Here is a 25,511-nt window from a genome sequence, read left to right as displayed (position 1 = left end):
CAATAGTTACAAAGATTTTTTTCTCAACAAACGACAAGCAAAAAATGCATTTTAATGACAAATTCGATTAACCGGAATGTTTTAGGATTTTGACCATGTATTGTGTTTATAGCAGCGTACTTGGTGGAAAAGTCCTAGAGATTTACCACAAAAGACCGTTTGACTCTGGCGTACAGAGTCATAGTTTGTATAACTCTATTCCGTTTAGGCCGGTTTGAGTTAAAGCTTAAATATAACACGCTCGATTCGGGCCGTACTTAACAGTCGGGCACATTTGTGTCGCAATTTCACCAACTTTTAGATGGAATTAGGGCCAAAAATTAGTAAAATTGTGGCACAAACAGAGCGTTAATTAAGGCCGAAACAAGTGCGATTCGTTCAAACCTTGTTACACGAAAATTCGAATAAAGGCCGGGTTTCGGATTCACGAACAACAAAGATTAAATATTAGGAGACGGCGATGTAGAAACATGTGAAGTATATTTTTTCACGCGGCAAAATAAACAGCGCTAATTGCTGAAAAGCAGACCGCACCACAATGCGGCAGTTGACACTACGAGATAATAACAACAATGTTACAATCAACAATATATCTCTGCATTTCTTCGGCTTCTGCGGCTGTTTGGTCCTACTCAGGGTTTCATGGAAAATAATTTGAACAACAAAAACATTACGTGGCGAACGAAAATACTTTCAATAGCATTTGTGCATCCCAATATCCAATCCATTTGCCCAAAAAACGGTCTGCATTACGCTAACGTGCATCTTGCAAGGGCACACATAAATCAAAAAGGATGGTACTTCTTCTCGTTATTCAAAACACACACTGAAACTGAAGAGTATGGTTAATAACATTTTGATAGGTTTAATAAGTGGAATCGTATCAACAAGCAAATCAAATTAGCATCTAAATACAAACCAAAGCGACTTGTCTGGTGGGGCACAAAGCAAGTCGCTTTAGACATGGAAAACTCCGTTAGCCAACCTCTACAAACAATTGCATCTTAAACAACGAAGATGAAGTAATAAAGAAGTAACCACGAACCACCATCCCTCTACATTATGTACAGATTAAATGGACCATATGTGTACAGCCCTTCTACTGGTGTATTGAGATATACGGGTTATGTTTGGTAGGGTGGCTTCTACCCGTCAAAATTACCGTAGTACACTCTTTCCTATGTACACAGTGCAGTGACATTGGTTTGTCAGATAATATAAACACGCTTCTTATGGTGGAAAACAGTCATCGATGTTCAATATACCAGTTGCACTTAGTCCTCAAATCTCAATAGTGGCCAGGAGCAGAAGCACTATTTTGGTGGTTTTAAAGGTTGTACAAGATATTACACAAACACAAAAAAGATCTTGAAACGTCAGAAATTCCATCCAAGCCAGGACCAAGATTCATCCTTATGTGTTAAGTTGTTTCTATTTTATCTCAAAGAGAAGTCTGTCAGGATGTTGTACAGCTTTGGAGCTGTATTGTAACCTAATGTGTTCAAATCAGAAGTCAGAAGATTGCAGTGCTGCTATTCCAACACATAAACATCAAACAAGAAAACACATTCACTAGTTACATGTGATTTTGTGTGTGTTCGAACATAAGCTTGTACAAGATCGGAAACGAAAGTCAAAGAAGAGTAATTAGAAGTAACAGATGCTATGTACATGTAAGTGCATGCCTGGACAATGCACGGGGGCTCTGAAGGCAAAAAGCAGAATTAAAAACAAAGCCAGGCATCTATGCCACTTGAAAATGATATTGGACAAGAATGATTTCATTGGGGTGGGTAATAATAAGGGGGTTGCTGACCATATGCCTGGTATCCCTGGGGGTTTTGGGGCTGATTAGGGAACCCAGGGTAAGGTTGTTGCTGTTGGGGCTGATTAGGGTAAGCACCGTACCCTTGGGGAGCGTACCCACCCTGAGCTTGGGGTGGGTAGCCTGGGTAAGGAGCCTGCTGCTGTTGTGGATATGCGCCGGGTGGTGGGGCTCCATATTGGGGATAAGGGGCGTACCCAGGTGCTGCTGGGGTTCCATGGGGGTATCTGAAAAGAAGTGGGAATATTATTATTATTGAAAGAAGTGTTTAAAGCAGTGGTTCTCAAATGCGGGTCTCAGGGCCGCATGCGGCTCGCACCAGACCTCAGAAAACCCACCAAAGATTGCTATTTTAGCTTTCAAGGTAATAAATATTAGTGATTTTCCAAGGTCTCTTTTTTTTGTGGCTCCTTACACACTTAAAAAACTACCAATTGTACCTGACACTAAAAAAGTTTGAGACCACTGGTTTAAAGCAGTTTTATTACTAAATAGAAAGCCTTAGTTAGATCAACAAAAAGTACTTACAAAGTTCCAAACCCTGCCAACCTACTACAAACTATTTAAGAATGGTTTGTTAATGGTTATAAATTATCTGGAAGAACATTTTTCTAGACAAATGTTCTTCCAGATAATTCTAGTGGTTTTACATTAAATATCAAGTTCTGAACACTGCCAACCTACCACAAACGATTTAACATGGGTTAGTTTGTGATTTTTTAGAACAACCATTTTCCCAGCACAATTACTTACGAATATGGGGGTTGTTGGTGAGCGCCATAACCTTGTGGTGGGGGAGCTTGACCTCCTGCCGGTGGAGCCCCAGGTGGGGGTGCGGAACCGGGGGTTGGAGCAGAGGGTGCTTGAGATTTTCTAACAATCAAACACAAAATGCAATCAATACTTTTGTGCTCCACATTTTTGTGTTTCGGCTCTTTCTAAAAATGGTATCAAGCCAGGTAATGTTACCTTACATAATGCAGGCTGCAGTTTGGGCGTTACATTCAACATTTCCACTTTAGTACAATGCATTATAGTTGAAGATCATGACAATAGCAACAGGCATATAATTTAGGAAAACACAACACTATCATCTTGGAGAAGCATAAAACTGCATTTCTCCAATATCAGTTTTAATGGTGTAGCTGCAGAGCGTCTACCATCTATCCACCAATTGTGCCCCCAACTTTGTCGCGTTTTATAATGTCTATAACAACGTTGGCACCTCTTTCAGACTTGGTGAATATTTTAGCGCAATTGTGCTGCTACGATTTTGCCCTTGAAACAAACTCAATTCAACTCAACAAATAAATTTCGGAAAACATGAAACTATCATATTAGCCAAGCATAGAACTACAGAATATGTTACTTAGTCTAGGTAAATAACCTTGAGGCTAATTGGGTATATCTAATTCAACATTTCCACTTTTGTGCAATGCATTATAGTTAAGATCATGACAATAACAACAGACATATTGTATTGTATTTTTCGACAATCAGGCGACAGTCAGAAGACTAAAAATTGCCCTTTGTCGTTCATGGGGTTCAAACCCAGGATACTCCCGGGGACGAATCCCCATCAGGTTTTGTACATGGGTCAGGTGCGCCAGGCCATTCGGCCAAGTTCCCGCCCCGACATATGAATTTAAGAAAACTCTACACAATATGTTACTTAGTCGAGGTAAAGTACCTTGGAGCTGGTTTGGGTGCTTCAGCTGGGGCACTTGTAGGAGCAGCTTGTGCTGGGGCAGCAGTTGCAGCAGTAGGGGGTGGGGGCCGTGAAGGGGCTTGCTTTTTCTGCACTGTTGCATACACATCCTGTTGTTGCTGTTGCTGATGGTAGCTTGGAACTTGTGCTGGGGCACTGGGTTGTGATGACACAATGTTTTGCTGAAGATCCCTGCAAAAGTTGTTATACATTAGGAATCTTACCAGGTTACATTTTTTAGGAGTGCACATTCATATGCTTGATGGGACGAGTTATCTGTTACAGTAAACCTTGGTTAAACCGGCTAATCCAGATCTTTGACAAACTTGGACAAAACTTGAGGTACAAACGATTTGTAATGTGGTAAGGCTTTAATTAATTGACATCAGTTAATCCAGATGTTCGTCTAATCCGAACAAACTTTTTGGTCCAGATAGGTCCAGATTAACTAAAGTTTGCTGTATTTTACACCTGGACAGAAAGACTGTGACTAATTTTAAGTGGCAAATTTGGTCATCAAGAGAAATCCTTCAAAAATAACAAGTTTTGCGCCTGTGTTACTTCACACAAATTCAAGCATGGTAAATCCTAAATGCTTGTATGGCTATTTTAGAAGGCCTCTTTCAGCGTATTTTTGCAACAACCAAAATGCACAAATTGAAGTGTTTCATTATGTGAGAAAATGTCTTAATACAGCTCTAGAAAATCACAAAACAGGGAATCTACTAACTTCAACAGCTCTTCTTTCTCTGTCTTTCGTGCAAATACAAGATCTCCACACTTTCCTTGTAATTTTAAAAGCAGATCAGTCAGATCACCATAAAACTTGTTTCCTTCCTACAAAAATAATCACAATAGTAATGAATTAAAACTTCCAAAAAGTGCAGCATCTAAGAAGAGCGACAAACATGATTTTAATGGGTTGTTATATAACTAAGCATGTTAAATGCCATTTTGCAACAGTTTGTTTAATAATCAAGTCATACAGACAACCGTTTGCTCCTACATTGTATTAACTTCTACTACTTGAAACTATTGCGCCTTGTAAATTTTGTTAGCTATACCATTCATTATTTTGTAAAACTTCTTTCTTAGGCTATGGCTATGAATGTTTTCACGCCAGGAAAGGCACCCATTGCAAAGATACTTTTTTTCCAACTTAAAATAGTGTTACCTTTAGTTTAAACTTTAAACCACACAATTTACAATATGTTGAAGCAAACAAATGTTTTCTACAAAGAGCAAGACAGCATACCTGCAAATGTGCTGATAGTTCCTGGTAACGATCGAACGCTGCTGCCATCTTTTTCAAAACATCTTCTCTTGTATTGGTTCCTCCTCCTTGTTGTTTCAACACTGAGAACTGCTCACTGGCTCTCTGTACAATTTAGAAAAGTAAATTATATTTTGTGGTTTAATGACTAATATAAAGGCCAAAATAAATGTCAAAAGCGACATGCATTATTGTTCAAACGTTTGAGGGGCCACATCAATTTTAAACTTGATTTTTTTTGTTTGTTTTTTCGTTTATAATCAGTCGATTTTTTTTCTATATTGGTTGTATACAGCGCCAGTCCTCAGATAAAAACATTGCGAATGGGACTTCAAATGCTGGATACATAACAATATTTGCACTCGAACTGCTTGTTTTACAAATTACATGGAACTAAAATACCCAAAAGGGACAAACCTGGCAGCCACAGTGCCTTGTATGACACAAATTTTGGGTGAAAAAATTGGAAATTTGGTTTAGCTTTTACTTTGTTACCATTTCACTTTCTACAAAACAAGAAAGCATGAGTTGTTTTTTAGTTGTTCAGTGCACAAATAAAATGGGCACAAGAAAAATCTTACAACAAATGTATTTGCTAGTATGGTTTTGATCAAGCTATTTTTCAATCCTATGTCCACTACATTGTTTGATATTTTATTTGGTAACCAACAAACAGGATTGAAAAACACTGCATTGCCAGGTTGCAAAGCCAGTAGACATTTCTGTAAAAAAATCTGTCATGCATCACACATAAGAAACATGGCTCCAAAAGCTTTATTAAGGAACCTTTTCCTAGAAATCAACTGATGTTAAGGCACATGACGGAAAAGGCCATGTTACACCAATGTTTGTATTGTGACATCACACACACATACAGTCAGCACTGTAAATGTGTAATCAGGCTCATAGCTGAAGTACTTGAAGCCAAACATACCATGTTTATGACTTTGATAGGCTCACAAAGCAAATTTTTAATTCAAGCACATCAAACTATCGCTTAGGTTAAAAGGTAGTTTTTAAAGACTTTAAAATACTTCACATGTTTTTCACAAGAATTACCATAATCTACTGACAAAACATGCATTGCTATGTCAAAACTAATATTTTTTTATCAATTTTATTAACATTACTAAGTTCTATCATACAACATCCACAAACACCAAAAAAAAATTTCTGCTTGTACTGGTTTTCTATCAAATTAAGAACCCACACAAACAAAAACACAACTGCACATTGACCAAAGACTAAGACTGTGTGTCACTACTCACTAGAAAAACTTGCATATTAAGTAACTACCAGGCATCAAAAATTTGCTGGTCCACCAACATATTGTATGTTGAGTAATTTACCTGTAAGTTGGCTTGAATTGACTCTTGCTTTCCAACAGACTCAGTGACTTGTGCGATAAGCGGTTGGTAGATTCTGTCCAGTTCACCAGGTGAAATGTTTTCTTCATTTAAAACTCCCTCTTCAGCTAAAACCTGCCACACATAATGTATGATTGTATATTTGCTGTTCCAATTCCAATATATTAAAGCAACATAACTTTATTTTATTACTGTATGTATGTAGCTATCAGTATGTACAGGGTATAAAAATCACTCAGAGATCCTGGTTAACAACCAATTTTTTGATACAAGCAGACAAAAGATCAAACCAAAGCCTTTTGTTTGTTATAAACCAAACTCTTTGCTTGAAAATTCCACATGCGGTATTTATTATACAGATGAATATATTCATACTGGGCTCAGCCCTGAAGTGATGCAGACCAGCGATCATACTTATTGATAAATCATAGTACGCCAAGCCTATTTAAGGTGCCTTTAATAGGCCTGGCGTACTATGACTTATTATACAGAATGTATGTGCTAGGTTAACAGGTCAGTACTGCTTGTAAATTCTAAACAAAAAAAGTATATTGGTCTGGTACTTTACAATGGGTTAAGTGTGCTTTACTTCATACAACAGTGCAATTTTACTGGGGAAACACATCGGGTAAATAACTCAAAACTGAAACTGATTTTATGACGGCACAGTGGCAGATTGTGTCTTTTAACATTAAACAACAGGATATCCTACAACAGACCCAACACAACATGGAAACTGACAACAGAGCAGACAGTCGGGCACAAATTTGATTTACCTGTGTGAACTTGCTAGTCATGTCACATGTAGCCGTCTTGAGCTCATTTTCAATGACTTCTCTTTCTGCTTTCATAGTTTCCACCTGTTCGCATAATTGCTTAAGCTCCTTAACCACCTGTAAAACACAATATGAAACAATCAAATTAGCTACATACGTAAATAGAGTTATTTTTTCCTGTTTTATTGCAAGCTGAAAGCAAAGGCGTGGCCTATCGTAAGTTTAGACTTGCATACTTCTTCAACAGCAAATATTTCGCAAATTGGATTTAATATATTAACCAAGATTATCTGTGTTATAAGAACACTTTTGAATGCATGATTGATTGACTTTAACTAGTACAACACTATTGCATGCAGGTATATATACACATGATAATTAGTAATTCCAGCAATCTACAGGACTACAATTTACTGCAGATCAATCAAAAGTTATCTCGTAGTTGCAGATCGGGCTAGGCTTGCCAGATACAAGTATACTCGTAGTAGACTTATTCGATTGTAGCGTGCTTAAAACGAGCTGGCGTCTTGAACTAACATCGTCGATGCGTTGTGGCAACACCGGGACACCCTACACCAGCATGTTACCTACGAGTTAACTCGTAGCATGGCACACAAAATATTTCGACCTGATTTCAGAACGCCACTAAAACATGTTTGGCAAATTTGGGCAGAACATAGGAATATCCCTTGGCAGTCAACGTGTTAAACTCTAATCTTGGAAACTATTTAGTCTTTTTTGGGATTTTTGGGGATTAAACTGAAGACCTGAAACACCAGATTTAAGCTTACTTCATGGTTTTTCAGGGCTGCAATAGGACTGGCGGATGGCACAGACTTTTTCAGTTCATTTTCGGGCAATGAAAGAAGACGAATTCCTTCTCTGTTTTCTTCGTACTTGCCACGAATGATGCCATCCGCTCTTTGAGCATTTTCAATGATAGTTTGATATTTGTTGGCCTCTGTTAAAAAAGAAAATGACAAGGATGCATTTATTGGATTCACAAGCTACAACTTTACAATTACGTTCATTCTATCCACAAGCCATTTGTAAGTTATTCCGAGTTTAAAAAAATTGACATAGTCATTATATGTAACTAAATATACAAAGACTTCAGATAACAATTTACATTGATATGAAAACATTTTCTATGAAAGCATTTTTGAGTAAATAAGCATTAGTACACGGATCCAATTTTGTTTATTCCTTTTTTTTGACAAGTAAACTAAAGGAAGATGCAGCTTACAGGGAATTTAATGGCTGAGTAGATTTATATGAATGAGCATAACCCAAATCATGCAGAAAAACCTCATAAAATTTGCACACTAAAGGCATATTAAGTGTCTCAAATTATGCAAACACTGTTTTAACAAGAACATAACCTTTGTATAGAGATGTGAAAGGCTTAAGGAAATGAAAATGTACACATTGTGGTGTAGCAACATACCAACTACCTGCACTCTACATTTAGGTTTAACATTAATAATTTATAAGATGGAACAGCAAGCACCTAAAGCCAGACAATTACCAAACTGGCTGAGCCAATATGTATGTTACCTACAGTACATTTTTAAAGGGTCAAAGCCAATTTTAAAACCTCAAGTTTGAAAAAGCTACAATAAGTTGTTTACAAACAGTTTAAAGCACAAAAACACCAGAACATGTTAAAATATGGACACAAATTATTGAATATAACTGTAAAATAAACTGTAAACAATTTTTGACCTAAAAAGCAATTCATAAGTTTTAAACAACTCTCAGTAAAAGCAAACATGACTTTACAAGAGTATAAAAAAGAGCTTAAATGATGGTTTGAAGCCCATCTTATAATCAGTATGTTGGAATATCAGTCTGTCAACTCGACAATAAAGCCTGCTAACTAACTTAAGTAAAGTTACATTAAACTGGTTCCTACCTTGTCGCAAAGGTGCAGTCAATTCAGCAGAAGGCTTACGAGTCCACCGAGCTCCGAACTTTTCTCTCAATTCAGCATCAGTAGCTTGTTCTTCATTCAAAATGCGAACACACTGAAACATGCAAAAGCAAAACTTTTGTGAGTTTAAAAAACATTGGGGTTGTAGACTTGTATTCATGAAAACACAAACATAAAAAAACCTGTAATAAAATTATGAAAAAGCAAACTTTTCATAAGTTTGGTTCAACCTGATAAATATATCATCATAATTGACAGGTAAAAAATCTGTGATAACATTTTTTGGTAAGCACATATTAAGCTTTGTTGAGCAGTGGAAAATAGACATAAACGAAGAGGCCATGTCTGTATCGTTCAGGCAAAAAATTGTTCTTCAGTTATCACTACTAACCTCTGATAGAATTTCTTGGTTTCTGGCCAATGAGTCTGGTAATTCTTGTAACAGTTGGTCGATCGGAGCAGTTCCACCCTTTGCAATCAAAGTTCTTGACTTTTCAAGGATTGAAGCTGGAACGTCGCTACCAGATACATCCTCGAGAGCAGCAGGAAGGTTCAGAGACGACATCACACTGTAAAATATGCATCAGGTTTTACGGTGAGTGGTTAGTGCAAGCACCTTATGTTCACAAGGTTATGAGTTCTAATCCTATCTCGACCACATGTGTTTGGAGTGGTACTGCACTAAGCAAGAAACTTGAGTGGCATTTTCCCGGTGGGTTGAAATAAATTAGAGTCACCAACTGCCTCCCAACAAAAAATGAAAGAACCGACTTACAATAAAACAGGCAGCTCGAAGGCAGTCTCATTGTGAGCATAATGCATTAGGCCTTGCCCACCCACACATATAAACATAAAACAAACAAGTAAACAATAAAATCTCGATTAATATCTTGTGTTTATTCAAGGGCTAGCTTAGTGCTAAAATCGAGAAAGTCATTTTATTTAGCAAACAATCTTGAAAAAAAATGCAAGTACATGTAAATTTATTACAATTCACAATTGCTAATTTGGTTAAGGAGAAAGCATTCTCAAATTGAAGGTATAAAAGCCAATAACACTGGCATTGTCTTTTGTCCAATCTACATGACATTGTTGTTTCTGTGTTAGCCAAACGCCACAACTAATCAGATTTGACTGGCACTAATCATGTCTTTGTTTTAAGTATATTAACTTACCCATTGATGAGTGTGTTTTGTTCCCTCAATCTTTCCACTTGTCGGTCGACGAGCTCTTTGCGACGACCTTCGTATGATTCAAGGGCATTGTGGACACTCAGAGGAACCAGAGACATAAACAAGTCTGACAGAAAACAATTAAAACTATTTGATTGCTTTGACTAAGATCATAAACATAAAGTCCAAAATTTGCCAGAAGAGCTCTACAAACTTTATATTATGCCTGGCAGCAATAGCTTATTTATAACGTCCCTAGCTAAATCAATATCCTGATTTCAATCATTTATTTAATGGACTGCCCATTTTAATGGACAAAGTTAAATTCAAATTGCAGCATTTTCAAGTAAAGCTATCAACAATATCGTCAATATCGACATTTTTAAAGCATTTTCTGCACCAACCTGTAAATTTGGGGTTAAGTTTTTCATCTGGGTTGAAGGCTTTGGCTTTTGCAATCTGAGCTTTTCCAACAGGTGACAGCGATGAAGTTTTTGGAATCACATCGTTGTAAATAAAGTTGTTGTCTTTTTCTACAGACTGTAAATGAATTGCAAGCATATAACAGACAAACTCCGCACAAACAAATACAAATGTGGCAAGATATGTAAATCTTTGTACTGCAAACACACAAAACAGAAGAACCCTTAAAGTATAATACTGCAAAAGAATTGAAATAGCAAAGGCAAAATTTATTCTTGTGTGTATATTACACATATTTTCCCTTTTTCCATGAAAACAATTTGAATAATTTAACAAAATTTCTGCATTATATTATTTTTAAAATGCTGTTAAAAGCAGCAAAACATTTGACAGTACCTCTTTTTCAGCACATAGAACAGCATATAGTTGTTTAATGTTGAATTCTGCTAGCAGGTCACCTGATGACTTCACTAATCCTTTAAGGGTTGGTTCAACCAGCTGAAATGAAGCATTCAATGATAGCACAATGTACAATATGAAGCATGTGATGTTAAACATTCATAGTTGGTTAAAACTGATGATGTTAATGTATCAGACAGTACTAACCAATTCCACAAAATTTTATCAGAATCCCCGCGCAATTTTTGTTTATAAATTCCATGACTTTTCCAAAAAAAAAAAAAAACGAATTTCCATAACCTTAATCGCAAAAAATCGAGCAATTCCCATATTAAAACTAGTGAGGGTCTTTGGTATATGTAGCCAGTTTTCCATACTTGCCACGAATATACAAACTTTACGTAATTTAAAATTCCTATCTCTATCTGGCATTTTCAGGCGCCAAATTCCACACTTTTTTAAAGGACTTTTGCAAAAGTTGGCTTTTTTCAAAACTTTTCCAGGCCTTAAAAATACAAATTTTAATTCCATAACCTTTCCAGGTTTTCCATACCCGCGGGAACCCTGTTTTATTGATATTTTTATGACAACTAAATGTGAAAGTACTTATAGATGTCAAGTGGGTAAATAAATCTAATGTACAAACAGTCCTTCATTTAATAGACATTTGGGCTTATCTGTAAACATATATGAGGTACTATCTTTGTCCCTGACAAAAACTACTTTTTTGTTAAAACACTAAGGTAATGTAATTACTAGATACAAGTTCTTATGTCGCTACACCTCTGAAAGAATTATTTTGTATGTTAATGACGATTATTTATTCAAATAAATTTGGTTTGGCATTTCCCTATGAACCAATGCAAATACTGGAAGCACATCCTTTACATTTAAATGAGGTCATTTCTTGTGAACAATTGAGACATTGGGGTTTTTGTGGGTCGATTTTATGTGCACCTTCACCCAGCGAAGCATTTCACATCAACTCAAGCAAAACATAACTACATTACAGGGGTTTTCAAAATGCCAGTCATGTTGCTATAACGTTATTAGCGTCAGGAAAAAGGACACTGCAGTAACATTCAAAGTACAATGCATACAGCTGTTTTACAGTATTTCAAACATCATTAATTACTTCCTTGTAAAAAACTAATATAATCTGAATTATTAGATTGAAATAAGACAATTTTGAATGCATTACAGGTCCTGCTTAGGTTTATATTTAATTGTACACTGGAAATATCACAACAAATACATCAATCATAGCAGTGTCATTGTGGTGCAAACAGTCGCACACAGCCCACGGAACTGGTATAGCTACATAATACACCGTCCTGTAAATAGTTCCAATTACACATGAAAACCAATGGTTACTCAGAGAAACGTAAACCGCTCACCCTGTATCTGGCAATGGATTCTCCAAACTGCTTTCGTTCATTGGCTGATCGTGCTTGATATAACTGGGCCCGACACTGCAACAACATCAAGCCACAGTATTAGTTACACAACATAGGTTAACATGATCGCAGTATTGGGCATTGTAATATAAGTGCAACGATTGCTAAGTGTAACATACCAATCTACAAAACACTGTTTTACATAACACTGATAGTCTTATTCACTTCACACAACATATAAATACAATCGTAAAGGCTTATAATTTAGGTAGCATGGAAATACAGGGCATAGAACATATATAAATATATAAGGTTATGCTTAATATACTAAAGGTTTTTGAAAGGTTAATGCACCATCAAAAAGTATTAGCCAGTAAATTGTTTCTATTTGAAATCACAACAATCCAGCATGGCATAAAATTACAAAGACTCAAATCTAAATCAATTTGTTTCCATTAAAAGAGCAACCCGAGTGATGTTTACCTCAAACAAATCCTTCTTTGCACTGCATAGACTGACAACACTGCTTAGCACAGCATTGTTTTCCCCTTCGTAAAATGCTTTTACTGTTTCAGCGTAAAGGTAGGCAGCCTGGTTGGCGATTTTGGCAATCATCTCAGGTTTTTTGTTCACTGCATAAAGCCACAAAGACAAGTGTTAGGTTTTTGTAAATTACTTTTCAGCATATCCACCTCATTCTAGACATGTAAAACTAAGATACTGTTATAAAACATCTCTATGGATGAAACTGTTTGTTGGTGGAAAGATGTATGATCTAATTTGTCAGTCCAAACATTGTAAAAAATATACTTCTTACAATCTAATGTTGGTTTATAACACAAAAAGGCAAAAATATCAACTTGAAACAACCAAAAGGCAAAGTGCTCTTTTTGATTTTCAGTTCAGGGTTCACTGATGCAGATAAAGGTTGTGTGAGACCCAAGCCTAAACCTTTAAAAGGTGCTATTTCCTTGCATATCTTTAAAAAAACCTTGGATTTGGGGTTCCCTTAATGGTTGGGGCCCTGGCTATAGCCCAGTGATTCCCTATTAATCCCCTATTAATCTGCTTCTAAAGGTCCACATACACCCTTACAAGAAATATTCAAGCAAATGTGTTACTTACATGCTGGGTCACTGCTGGCTTTATCATAGAAACATTCTTGTGCCTGGGCAACCATGCACGTTTTGAAAGCATTCAATACTTCTGGAGTCAGGTCAGTTGTAATGTTGTGATCTCCAGCAACTGACATTATCCTTTCCCTAATGTAAGCAAAAATGCCAGCAGACTCCTACAAATATACACAAACTTTAAAAATGACATCAGAAATAGCTATTGTGGTGGGTTGTTGTCTAAAAACGCATGTTAACTTGGAAGGCATATTTTTGTTTTGGAAGTACATGTACCTCCCTTATTCAATTTGTATGACAAAAAGCTTTCACTGCTGTTACATATTCATAAATGTGGTATGAGTAAACATCCTAATATTGTGCTTTTCCGATTGCAAATCTGTAACTTTAGAGTTTAGGCCATAAAAAACATCTAAATCTAACCAAAATAAGATACACACACAAAAAAGAAATACATAGCACACCTGAAAATATTTGGCAGCAGTTTTCAATCCATCATCAGTTTGTAAATTTGCTTCATTTCCTATTTGACTCATTAGTGCACCGATGTTGTAAAGAATGCATAGTCGTTCAAACTCTCCATCAGCAATACCTTAGAAATCACAATTAGTTGAAATAAGAACAGAAAATTTGACTCATTTTCAAGTAATCACGAGCGCTGCTTCTTAGCCCATTGCATTTAGGTCTGACAAATAGATGACAAAACTAGTAAGTAGCCTAAAATAGCTTGAAATTACTGGTCCAAAATGTAATAAAAGAGTCATCTTACTGAGTTTGGGTGTTCCACTCAAAAATTTCCCTTTTTGCAAGGAATCTTTCCACACAAATGTGACATGAACTCCAGTTCCTTCTTTGAATGGGATTTTTCTCGCGGCAGCGACTAGTTGGTCATGATAGCTAAATGATAAGGTCCCATGTTCAAAACCCTCACATATATATAAAAACACCAGCTAAAACAACATTTTTGTGGCAACAAATAAAAGATTTATTGTCTTTTCAGTCCCACACAATCTGTCATATTTTTCTAATTTATCTGTATTTGTTACAAGTCAATAAACATGTTACATAACTAGGAATAATATTTTTAGAAAATGTATTATCTTACTTGAAAAGCACATTAAGAGATGTAACTGATTTGTCGAGCGTCTTGGTTGCATTTTTTCTCATATTGTGGAATTCTCTGATATGTTTCATCAAATCATCATCCGTCTAAATATTTAAAAAAAGGTAAAATATTGTTTATTTATTCAACTTAATGCTATTACAATATTTAACACAACTGAACTGATGTCGATAATTTTAATGGGAATTTAATACAAGCAAAGGTTTTAGTACAAGCTACCGTATCAAGCACAAACAAACAGGCATTGAATATGTTGCAATATTTTAATTATTGTATTCATCTCACCTTGTCAAATGTGTTTTTAACAAAAGTTTCCACTGGTTTAGTGAGTTCCACATCTTGTGTTCGCTTCAGTGGTACAGTGAAATATCGGCCAATTTCCACTTCATATGCCATGTTTGTATGAATAACGTTTTAGTCTCTCTGTATTTTTACGTAAAAATGCACACACTTGGGTGTGACTTTAATCTATTACTGCACAAAAACACAATTTCATTGGTTTTTGATTAAAAAAGTTAAACACACAAACACACATACTCTAATAGTTATAACCAAAAGTACAAAGTTACTTTTCTGTTTTAGTCTAGTTGAAGCTATTCTAGAATTCTTTTATGCCCCAATTTTCGCGAAAAAAAAATGTTAAAATTACAGCGTTTTCGGAAACCATTGTACGAAATGTAGTAATCACAAAAACCATATCTCTTACAAATACTATGCAGTCTAAATTGTAGCACTGTCTAAACACCTTAAAAGAGTCCCTTTCTACTGAAACAATACAATAAATCATTTGGAAGTCTTCCTTCCGAGTTCCGACACAACCAGAGACAAAAACTATTTTGGACACGGCTGACATCATTTGGTCATGTGGTCAAATTGCACGAGCAAACTTTATGACGTCACAATCGCTGTGATGATGAGTCATTGGTGGACGATTAGTCACGTGCTACCACTTCCAACGTGACATTTGATCTCCAAAGTTTATTCATACACGTTTTTAAGGGGTTCCATTGCTTAATTTGTTGTTCGGAGCAATGCCAGTAACTTTTGTAGGTAAATAAAATCTGTATCTTACCAACGATTTCTATTGCAAGCAGAGGAGTTCAAGTCTAAGTTTTTGCCCTCCCCTACCAACGTTCAGAAGGGTTTTAATTCTTTAAGTAAACGTAACAATGTTGTACAAGCAATGCGTCAACCTTTTTCATAAATTGTTCTTATGTAGGTCAAGGTAGTTCAATGATTTTTGTAATCTAATATTTAAACGAACAACTAAGCTTTGCACCGGCAAACGTAGGCTACTTCTTATCGCAGCCAGTGCTGGATTAACCATTAGGCAAAGTAGGCACGTGCCTACAGGCCAGTCAAAAATCCAGGCCACTTTAAAATTATTAGAAATTTAGTCATGTTTTCAAAATAATTGTTTTGTGTATTGAAAGCGATCTACTCCGTAAGATTGACCCCCGAAAACTAGTTAACGCGTTTTCAATCGCAAAAACGCGCAACGTTGTAATTTAGTTAGGCATATGACCAAGTTTTTGCACCTACCCTGAGTTACAGTTGCAACAACGATCTTTGTGACAATGATTTGGCAACACTGATAATTCTAATTTTTTAGTTGGCAACCCTGATTTTCGGGCCACTTACAAAATGTGCCTACAGGCCAGCAGACCCTTAATCCGGCACTGATCTCAGCACAGTGATCTATTTAGAGTCAGTGTCATAGTTCCAGCAACCAGGAACTCCTTTGCTATACTCTCTACGTAATACCAAAGCGTGAGTTGTCTGCCTCTTCCTACAGTCGGTTCTTGATTATGAGCTGTTGGAAGTCCTTTTTTTGTTTGAAATTTAAGGAAAAAACTCATACTTTATGGGGAGATATACCACAGAACCAATTACAAAACAAACTTTTTTAGTTTAGACCAAAGGTGGGCAACCTTTTCGCATACGCGGGCCAAAAAGTTGTGATATATTGTGGAGGCGGGCCGCATTGATGGTCATGCAATAACATAGCAGTGCTAGGCAAATTCAAATACACAATAATTTTGTCTCTGTACATAACAATGCCTATCTTAGTAATAAACTAACAACTATCAACGTTTAATGTAACAACTCTTGGTACAAAAATGGGATTTAACACATACGTTCCTCCCGATCGATCAAAATAAAACACGTGTCGCGGGCCGCACAAAAGTTGCTCGCGGGCCGGATGCGGCCCGCGGGCCGTAGGTTGCCCACCCCTGGTTTAGACCTACGAGATGTAGCAAAAATGAGAGGAAAACGTCGGACTTTTTGAGGAACACAAGACATTACAAGAAGCACTGCTTTAATCGAAAGCCAGTCGATCGTTCGCCTGTTTAGCGTTTATTTCAATACAAACACAACACTTGGTGACATTAAACATTGGACACTTGATTGTTCGACGCTGGTCTTACATCTGACGAACCTGGAACCTTTCGACCTGATTCACTTGTCTGTAAATAGTTAAACAAAAATTACATTGTAAGCAGGCTCACAAAATCAAAGTGAATAATATTCGTATATGTTATCAATACAGTACAACAATTGTCCAACTTTACGACCACAAGCTAATCACATTATGATTAACTGCTGTACTTGACTTAGCATGTTATGATTTCCTATATATAGGCTACATTTTGTCTGTAGAGTCATAATTTTATTTGTTTTTCTAAATTATATCATCTATGTATGTCTGCGATTCAGACAGTTGATCTCAAATTTCAAAGATTCAATCACTTTTACCCAATGTGCTTTTGTAAATTAAGATAGTTAAATATCAAAACCTTTTGCTTCAGCACTTCTTGCACCACCACCAACATTCTTAATATTCAAGTCTATTTTTAAATTGCCTATCTTCAGTGGTGGGATTCAGCCGGTTCGCACCAGCTCTATGAAACTGTATCACGAAATTTTATGAGATCAGCGAACCGATTAGCATTACTAGTTACTATCAATGGACTTTTTGTTTAACAGAACCGGCTGAAAAATATGACTTTCGTGATAGAACCGGCTGACAAAAAAAATGAATCCCATCACTGCCTATCTTAATGATGATCAGGCCACTATTAAGATCTACTTACTGTACTTGGTGGAGTCTTGTTCTCTGCCGACTCGTTATGAACCGTGGATTCACCTTCGTAATCGTAAGAGACGAGGGAATCAATATCTCCAATGCAGTTGAACCTTCTTGCCAGGTTTATAAGCGTGAGAGGAAACTAAAAAACAAACAAAACGAATGTGATTGCCAGATATTTTGAACAACTTATTATTTGAGTTGAGCTAATTACTCTAAGACAGTGGTACTCAAACTTTTTTTGTTGCGACGCCTCTGGAAAAGTTTTCTGGACTTTCGACGCACCAGCAAATAAAAGTTAATGAGGAAACTTATTATTAAAGTTGTGTTTATTGACACAACAACAAAAAGCCACGAAACGGAAATATTCTGCGACGCTCTTGGAAAATTGAAACGTCGCACCAGGGCGTCGCGACGCACAGTTTGAGAACTGCTGCTCTAAGATATTCACTGAAGGGGCAGGAACTTGGCCGAATGGTCTGGCGTGCCTGACCCATATACAGACATAAAGAAAAACTTTGATCGGGATTCGTCCCCGGGAGTGTCCTGGGTTCGAACCCCGTCAAAAAAAAAAAAATAATAAATAAATAATAATAATAATAATAATAAATAAAAAAAGAAAAAAGAAAAAGATATTCACTGAACAGCAAATAGCTATGACACGTTATTTAGACCAGAGTTCCATACAGAGTAAATTTAAAAATTAAACCGGGACATAATAGAAGTAAATTTAAGGCTAATGTTTGATATGCTTTTGGCAAAAATAGAAGTAAGTTATAATAAAAATTTTTAAATATACTTATAATAAGTGGCGGTTCTTATAATAAGTGGCGGTAAACACGGCCTTTGCAATCGAGAGAGAAAAATTAAAAAATCTAAGAGCACGAAAAGACAGCTCAAATGGTAGAAATTAAGCGTGTAGCGAAGAAGTTGAAACTCTAAACTCATGAACACATAATTTTTCACTATACTTACCATGTTGTCTTTCTTCTTCAGTATTGGCTCCAGCCCTTCCCTTTCCATATACAACCTGTGCTGTTCCAAAGCAGCCATTCGCGTCCCAACGTAAATGGTCAAACCCCCTGTAGCGACACCTGTTGATGCGATTATCACACAGGAAAGATATCTGCGTGAAAAAAACAGTAAATAATTGATCAGTTTTGTAATTAATTAACGCATTTCAGTATTAAATTAGACGTTAAGATCATTGCTTCTCAAATTAAACCTTAAGATCAACATTTAGGTCGCAAGACAAATACCTGGGTGGAAAAACGAATTAAACAAAACTTTTTTGTGACTTTATTGGCATTTTGATTGTCAGTAAAGCTACATACAGCGGTGGGATTCAGCCGGTTCGCACCGGTTCCATAGAACTGTCATACGAAATTTTATGAGAGCAGCGAACCGGTTAGCATTACTGGTTACTGTCAATTGACTTTTTGTAACAGAACCGGCTAAAAAATACGACTTTTGTGATAGAAAAGGCTGACAAAAAATTTGAATCCCACCATGGGTTACACTCTACATTTCCATCGAAACCACCACCTCTTTAAAAGATAGCTTTGGAACCACAAAAACTTTTGCTTCTTATCTCAACCACATCGTACGCGAGAGTGTAACGTTTAAACGGATACAGGGAAGCAGGTTTCATGTAATATTTAACAAGAGGTCGATTATCATGAATTAGTAACGTTCAGGTTTTTAACACGTGCGCCAAAGATCAAATCTGGTCAAACTGACGGTTGTTAGAAAATCTTGATAACGTGCATGCTTTGCAGTGACACTTATGATGTCCACAAGGGTTGCAGTGTATGTCCTGTTTTCAAGGCGTGTTGACTTGATGTTCAGAGATTTAAGCATCCACACTTGGTCATCGCAATTATTAAGACCTAACTTGGGCGATTTTTGATTTACATGTAAAGGTACAAACTTTGGTCTGGGTTGTCTGCCATTAAACTTACAGGCGGAAATGAAGTTGTAGTTTATCTCTGAACGGACTTTCGTTGATTCTCAGTATCTCCAGTCTGTCGTACTCAATGCAGAGAATGCAAGCCACGAACGCAACGGTTGAAACTAACATGTACACCACGATCTGTGCAAAAGCAAACACAAAATTAGTTGTGAAAATAAAGGAGCGAAGAGAAAATTTTGAAAATTTTATGACTGTTCCCGGCCTATAAAAGAGGTTACGAAATTACCCTAAAAATTACGAAAGAGTAACCCCTGCTAACAAAATAAAGAACCCTATAATGCCATCGAAATAAATACTTTATCGAAGGAACAAGCTGTAGAGCTTTATGAATGCTAATAGCCTCTAATAGAGTGAAAAACGGGTTCGAATGATTACTCTCGAAATTACGAAATTTTGATGGGTCAAAATTTAACCAGTGATTTGGAGAATAATTAGGTTAAACTAATACCAATATTAAATGTTAGCATTGTGTATATGAAATACAAACTCCTTTTTCTACTTACCGTGGATCCCCGGCGTTTTCTCACTGCAATAAAATCACTTGCTGCCGACGTTGCAAGCTGAAAAAAGTTTAATGTTAATTTAGCTTTGGCAGCAAACTTAGCCACTCTTGAGTAAATTCTTTCGAAGTCAACAGTTTGTTAAGCATTGCAAGTTTAAATAGGCTAATTTTATGAAGTGAATTGAAGTGAATATCGTGTTTTGCCAAACTTTTACACATTCCCTAAAACAATATGAACATCAAACCTTAAATAAATATAAAAAGCACTTTACTTAGTTATTTAAACAAGCTTGCAAGCAACAAGCCTTGTCACATTACAAAGTTATTGTAAACACAAACTCGTACCATGATGGCTGTCCAAACCGGCGCCAGACTTTCATTTCCAATCGATTGGATTTCGTAAGTGGTTTCAGTTGGATCATTTCTGCAAAACAGGGAATTGTGTTAGACCGTTCAAGACTTTTGTAACCTTTTCAAACACCGCAAAATGAATTATTAAATCGGCGGTGCTGGTGAGAAGGTTACCCACAAAATGGAATTATTTAGCCTTCAAAAGAAGACGATAGTAAAGTGTTTTCGAATAGCTAAGTTGACAAGACAAAGATTTTTGCTTCCTTATCAAAATTTGTTTGAACGAAATAAACTTTTTACACAAACTACTATCACAGTCGGATTTTAGGCTAAATCGTAAAAGAATTTCTCTATTTAAATTTGCTGCCCACAATAATAATAACAATAAACTAGAACTCAGCGTTCAGCAACCTACCGCGCGCTTTGTGGGGTTTCCCCGAAGGCCCCCTTGTTTACCATTGTGACGTCAACAAGTAAAGGCACATCGGGGAGAACGGTCGGGGCAGCGCCGAGGGGGGCGACGGCTGCACTCCGAACACTGATGAGGATCACACCAAGTATCAGGAGCGGAACCACCAGCAACAACTGTTAGAAAAATTAAAACAGGCTGGTGATCACAAAACTGACAAACATTCAGTACAGTTGAATCAATTTTTTGAGCTTATGCAGTAAAAAACAAGTTCCTTCGGTAATGAAATAGAGGATTGGTGTTTGAGTTATGTCTTTAGTTTGTTTGTTTTACCTACAACGACTGTTGGAAGAAACAAATCAGGCTTGGTGATCACAAAACTGACAAGCTTTCACAACAGTTGAATCAGTGTTTTGGGCTATGCATCAAAGAAGCAATTCTTTGGGCAATGTAATAAAGGATTAGTAATTGTGTGTTTTTTAACCAAAACCAAACTGCAAACATCGACCATCAGCAACAAATTGTGTCACTGTAAATTGTTTTAACCGAGCAAAATAAACTCAACTCAACTCAACTGATGGGTAAAATATAACAAGGTCAATGAAATTCAGAATTGGTAATTGTGTTAACCCAAGTTCAGTCTTAAAACCTAAACAAACTAACAACCTAGTCGCGTTTTACCTCAACGCCGCGACTAGGTACAACTGGCTATTGTATTCTATAAGTGCCAAATCACTATGGAGTCCATTTCCCCTTTCAAACAAGTATTTTGTACGCGTTATAGAAAGGTAGTAGAACAGGTACAGTGCTGATGATTACGAAACTGAGATTTTCACTACACCTAAATTAGTCTGTGTGTTTCTTTAGGCCATGTCGTAAAGCAGGGGTCGGCAACCTTTTTTGCACTGCGGACCGTTTTTTAAAGTGAAATTTTATCGCGGACCGGTCTTTAGAAAACTACAAATATTTAGCAATAAAAACACATAAATTAGCTTATCGTCCTCGGGATAAATAGGCAAAATGTTTCGAAGCATTTAACCGGAAAAATTATACGGCCCGGTAACGAACTCCTCGCGGACCGGTACCGGGCCGCGGACCGGCGGTTGCCGACCACTGTCGTAAAGGATTGGTGATTGCGTTGTGCATTTATAACGCTTTTTGGCAATTAAGTTTTTGTTTCTGACCATTATGGAGTACAGTTCCAAAAAACTTTTTAAACAAAAATCTTTTATGCATAATAAAGCATTTGAAGGATTTTTCATTTCCTGATTTACATCATATTGCTTCTTATGTCGAAATATCCCACTTACGGCACCGCTGCGATGAAATTAACACGTCAACTCAAGCACTCTTTAAATCGAGAAATGAGCTGATAACAACACCTACACACCTCTGTAATGAGGTTTCAATCAATAACTCGATATCCAAAAGGTTATCAAGAAGAATTGGATTTTTGGAAAAGGGCACTTCAGTTTTTATTTCCTGTCAGAACTGTCTTTTGAAGCAGCTCTTTACCCAAGAACCGGTAATTGTCGGACAATCAGGAATATTAGAAAACGATTATATATGTAATTCCCACGAAACTGATAACACTTGAGGCTTGGCCTCTATAGTGGATTTATTTTTGTGTCAAAATTGTAAACAAAAATTTTTCATTTACAAACTCTGGGCGCAAACTGAACATCATTTGTTTTGGCAAAAAAATATTTTTTTAATGACACAATTTTAATATACAATTGTATTTTTGCCATGTGATTAATTTCGTGTGCGAGTGCAATTGAGGTTCTCTAAGCCACAACTTACAATCACGTAATTGTAGGAGGGTTAAATGTTTGACACAAAGCAAAAAATACGTTTACTTTTAGGTTGCAAAATTTGTTGGTGCATTCAAACCTGTGTGATTTTGTCATTCAAACCCTGACCTAACTCACCCATTAATCATAAGCTGGCGATATATTTCGGAAGTTATACAAGGAACAAAGAGCAGTGGTCGGCAACAGCTGGTCCGCGGCCCGGTACCAGTCCTCGAAAAGTTTGTTACCGGGCCGTATACGTTTTCAGGCCAGATGCTTTGAGACATTTTGCCCGTTCTTCCCGGAGATTATAAACTAATCAATGCGTTTTTATTGCTAAATATTTGTAGCTTTTTAAAGGCCGGTCCGCGATAAAATTTCAGTTTCAAAAACGGTCTGTATTAGAGCACACTAAAAACAAAATGTATTGATCGAAAGTTGATTAAATGAAAGGAACATTGGTAGGTCCAATGCACCGTATTCAGTGGTTGGATTCAGCCGGTTCGCACCGGTTCTATGGAACCGTCTCACGAAATTTTGTGAGATCAGCGAACCGGTTAGCATTACTGGTTACTTTAAATAGACTTTTTGTAACAGAACTGGCTGAAAAATATAATATTTGTAAAAAAAGCGGCTGACAAAAAAATTGAATCCCACAAACCACTGGCCGTCTTCGTTACTTCACCTGCAGAACACACATTTACCTTAAAGAAACCTAGGAACACGAGCAGATAGTCGGTATCGAGTTTACACACTGTGTCCTCCAGGTTTTTTGTTTCGTCAGGAACTCTGTTACACTCGGTCTTCTTCTTCTTTTGAAGAAGCGTCGACTGATGAGTTCGGTGGCTTAAGGGGACAAGAAGAAAAACTTAGGCTTTACGCATCGTTGTATTGTGTCTATTTAAGTTTCCAATCTGTTTTTTTCGATTGTTTTGCGTCGCAATTACGTAGACAAAACGTCATTTTTATGTTGGTTATAAGCAGTGGTGGGATTCAACCGGTTCTATAGAACCGAGATTTTATAAGATCAGCGAACCGGTTAGCATTACTGGTTACTTTAAATAGACTTTTTGTAACAGCACCGACAAATATGACTTTTGTGATATAACCGACTGACAAAAAATTTGAATCCCACCACTCTAAGACCAATACATTCATTCATTCGAAGAAAGATTTTTACAGCGTATTAACTTATCGCATCCTTTTACTTTACTAAAAATAAATGAAACTGCAAACTTTAATTTAAATCAGTTTCCACACTTCGCCTACTTGTTTTTTCTCGACTTTCTGATGTGCTTCTTTTCCGTCAGTTCACTAAAAAAGAAAACAACATAACTTATATGGTTACTCGAGTTGCAAATAAAATGTCGTAGATTTAATCCTTTAGACTGCTGGAATACAATAACACTAATCATTCCTTTCTCTCTTTCAATGAAGCAATGTTAACCGAAGCCTTCTTTTGCTTTGGATAAAGTCGCTTTTTATGAATTGTGAAAATCTTTCAGAACACATACTTTTAAGAAGGAACAAAAACAATACATGAAAAGGGGTTTAAATCTCATAAACTGATCTGAGTTTTAATGCAACGACGCAAGAGGTTGATTAATTAGTTCCTCGAGATAGTAAGGACTCACCTTACAGCAACAAGATTGCTTTGCATTTTTCATTTCATAAAATCTGATCATCCCAATCAGTTGCAGAAAAAGAAAGTACACATAGAAAAACTACTGCTTTTCTGAAATCACAAAGCTTTAAAGGTAAATAGTTGATGATTTTAAGCTAAGATTTCATGTTCAAACAGACAGTGTTAGTTGCAGACGATCACACAAAATGTAAGCTTTCAATACAATTGAATCAGTCTGTCCTTTTTATACAGGAACCTATAATGAACTTATAGCTGTTTTATTGTTTAGAACCGATGACTCTATAATATCATAACAGCGTAATCGATATTACAACGGTCAGTGTTTTGCGGGACCAAAACGGTCCCCCAAATTTCTCCAGCGGTTTCCCAAAATTTGCCAGTAGCCTAATAAATATTTCGTTTAAGCAAATATGGCTATTTTTTGGTATTTAAATGAACACTTGCGGTTTCTTAAAACTACTTAGCGGTCACCCAAACCAAACCTTAAAAAAAACCTGACTACGGTAACACTGCTCAATGAAAAACACAGGCTTATTTAAGTGTACTGACAGTTTCAGTTTTGTAGTAAGTATTACAACCTGATTTACTTCTTTTTCAGTGATTTTATATTGTCTTAAGAACAGAACACTTCAATCTTTTAGTCTGTACGATTCTTTACTTTGGTATAAATGATTTTCTATTGCTTTGATTTCATCACTGTAAGATACAATCCTAACTCAAGTCCTAGAACCTACGACGTTAAACGCAGAACAACAAACTGCTCATGTAGGGTCTGAAAACTTCCTTATTCTCAAGTCGGAACTCTCTAAATAAAGCAGCTACACAACTGATACCAACAGGCTTTCTCCCCTTACGTTAAAGTACCGAGCGAAGTTATTATTTCAAGGTTTCGACCCTGTCATTTCAGTTACATGCATCTCGTAATAGCCGTAAGATTCTTCCCCGAACTGGGTCAAAGTTCATTAATAATTCAAAGGTCAGAGATATCGACCGCATGACGTTGTTTTCCGACTGCTTATGCACGTGAGGTGAAAAGCAAGAACTATGCTACACTCGCACTTAATGTGATATTGTAAATTCTTAATAAACGAGTTATTTTTTTATTACAAGAAAGTGTGTGAACATTATATTAGTTACTTTTCAAAATGTGCTTTTTCGTCATTACAAAATTTTACGGTCTGCTGAAATAATTGACCCCTATAGGCAAAACAATATTGAGAAAGGA

At 36.6% G+C, this 25,511-nt stretch overlaps 2 protein-coding genes across 2 annotated transcripts; both read right to left on the bottom strand.

Annotated features, from left to right (window-relative positions):
- Nucleotides 1–463: 463 nt before the first annotated feature.
- On the bottom strand, nt 464–15,017 carry LOC145217605 (programmed cell death 6-interacting protein-like). The gene is made up of 20 exons (XM_080084888.1): nt 14,812–15,017; nt 14,509–14,612; nt 14,173–14,300; nt 13,868–13,995; nt 13,399–13,564; nt 12,757–12,905; nt 12,274–12,348; nt 10,874–10,975; nt 10,459–10,594; nt 10,058–10,181; nt 9,274–9,451; nt 8,865–8,976; nt 7,741–7,910; nt 6,950–7,066; nt 6,156–6,287; nt 4,789–4,911; nt 4,264–4,370; nt 3,516–3,725; nt 2,579–2,698; nt 464–2,052 (listed from the first exon to the last, which is right to left on the bottom strand). The coding sequence occupies exons 1-20, from the start codon at nt 14,920–14,922 to the stop codon at nt 1,782–1,784; spliced, it is 2,763 nt and encodes a 920-aa protein (XP_079941014.1). The 5' UTR covers nt 14,923–15,017; the 3' UTR covers nt 464–1,781.
- A 1,851-nt stretch (nt 15,018–16,868) lies between these two features.
- Nucleotides 16,869–24,845, bottom strand: LOC145218697 (uncharacterized). Its single transcript, XM_080086103.1, has 10 exons — nt 24,276–24,845; nt 23,911–23,955; nt 23,346–23,487; nt 20,855–21,024; nt 20,434–20,512; nt 20,090–20,146; nt 19,576–19,706; nt 18,590–18,740; nt 17,622–17,756; nt 16,869–16,994 (listed from the first exon to the last, which is right to left on the bottom strand). The coding sequence occupies exons 1-10, from the start codon at nt 24,299–24,301 to the stop codon at nt 16,917–16,919; spliced, it is 1,014 nt and encodes a 337-aa protein (XP_079942229.1). The 5' UTR covers nt 24,302–24,845; the 3' UTR covers nt 16,869–16,916.
- Between the last annotated feature and the right edge of the window lie 666 nt (nt 24,846–25,511).

Source organism: Phallusia mammillata, chromosome 3 (assembly GCF_965637545.1).
Source record: "Phallusia mammillata chromosome 3, kaPhaMamm4.hap1.1, whole genome shotgun sequence".
Lineage (NCBI taxonomy): Eukaryota > Metazoa > Chordata > Ascidiacea > Phlebobranchia > Ascidiidae > Phallusia > Phallusia mammillata.
Note: the sequence above shows the minus strand (reverse complement) of the source record. Positions and strands in the feature narration are given on the sequence as shown.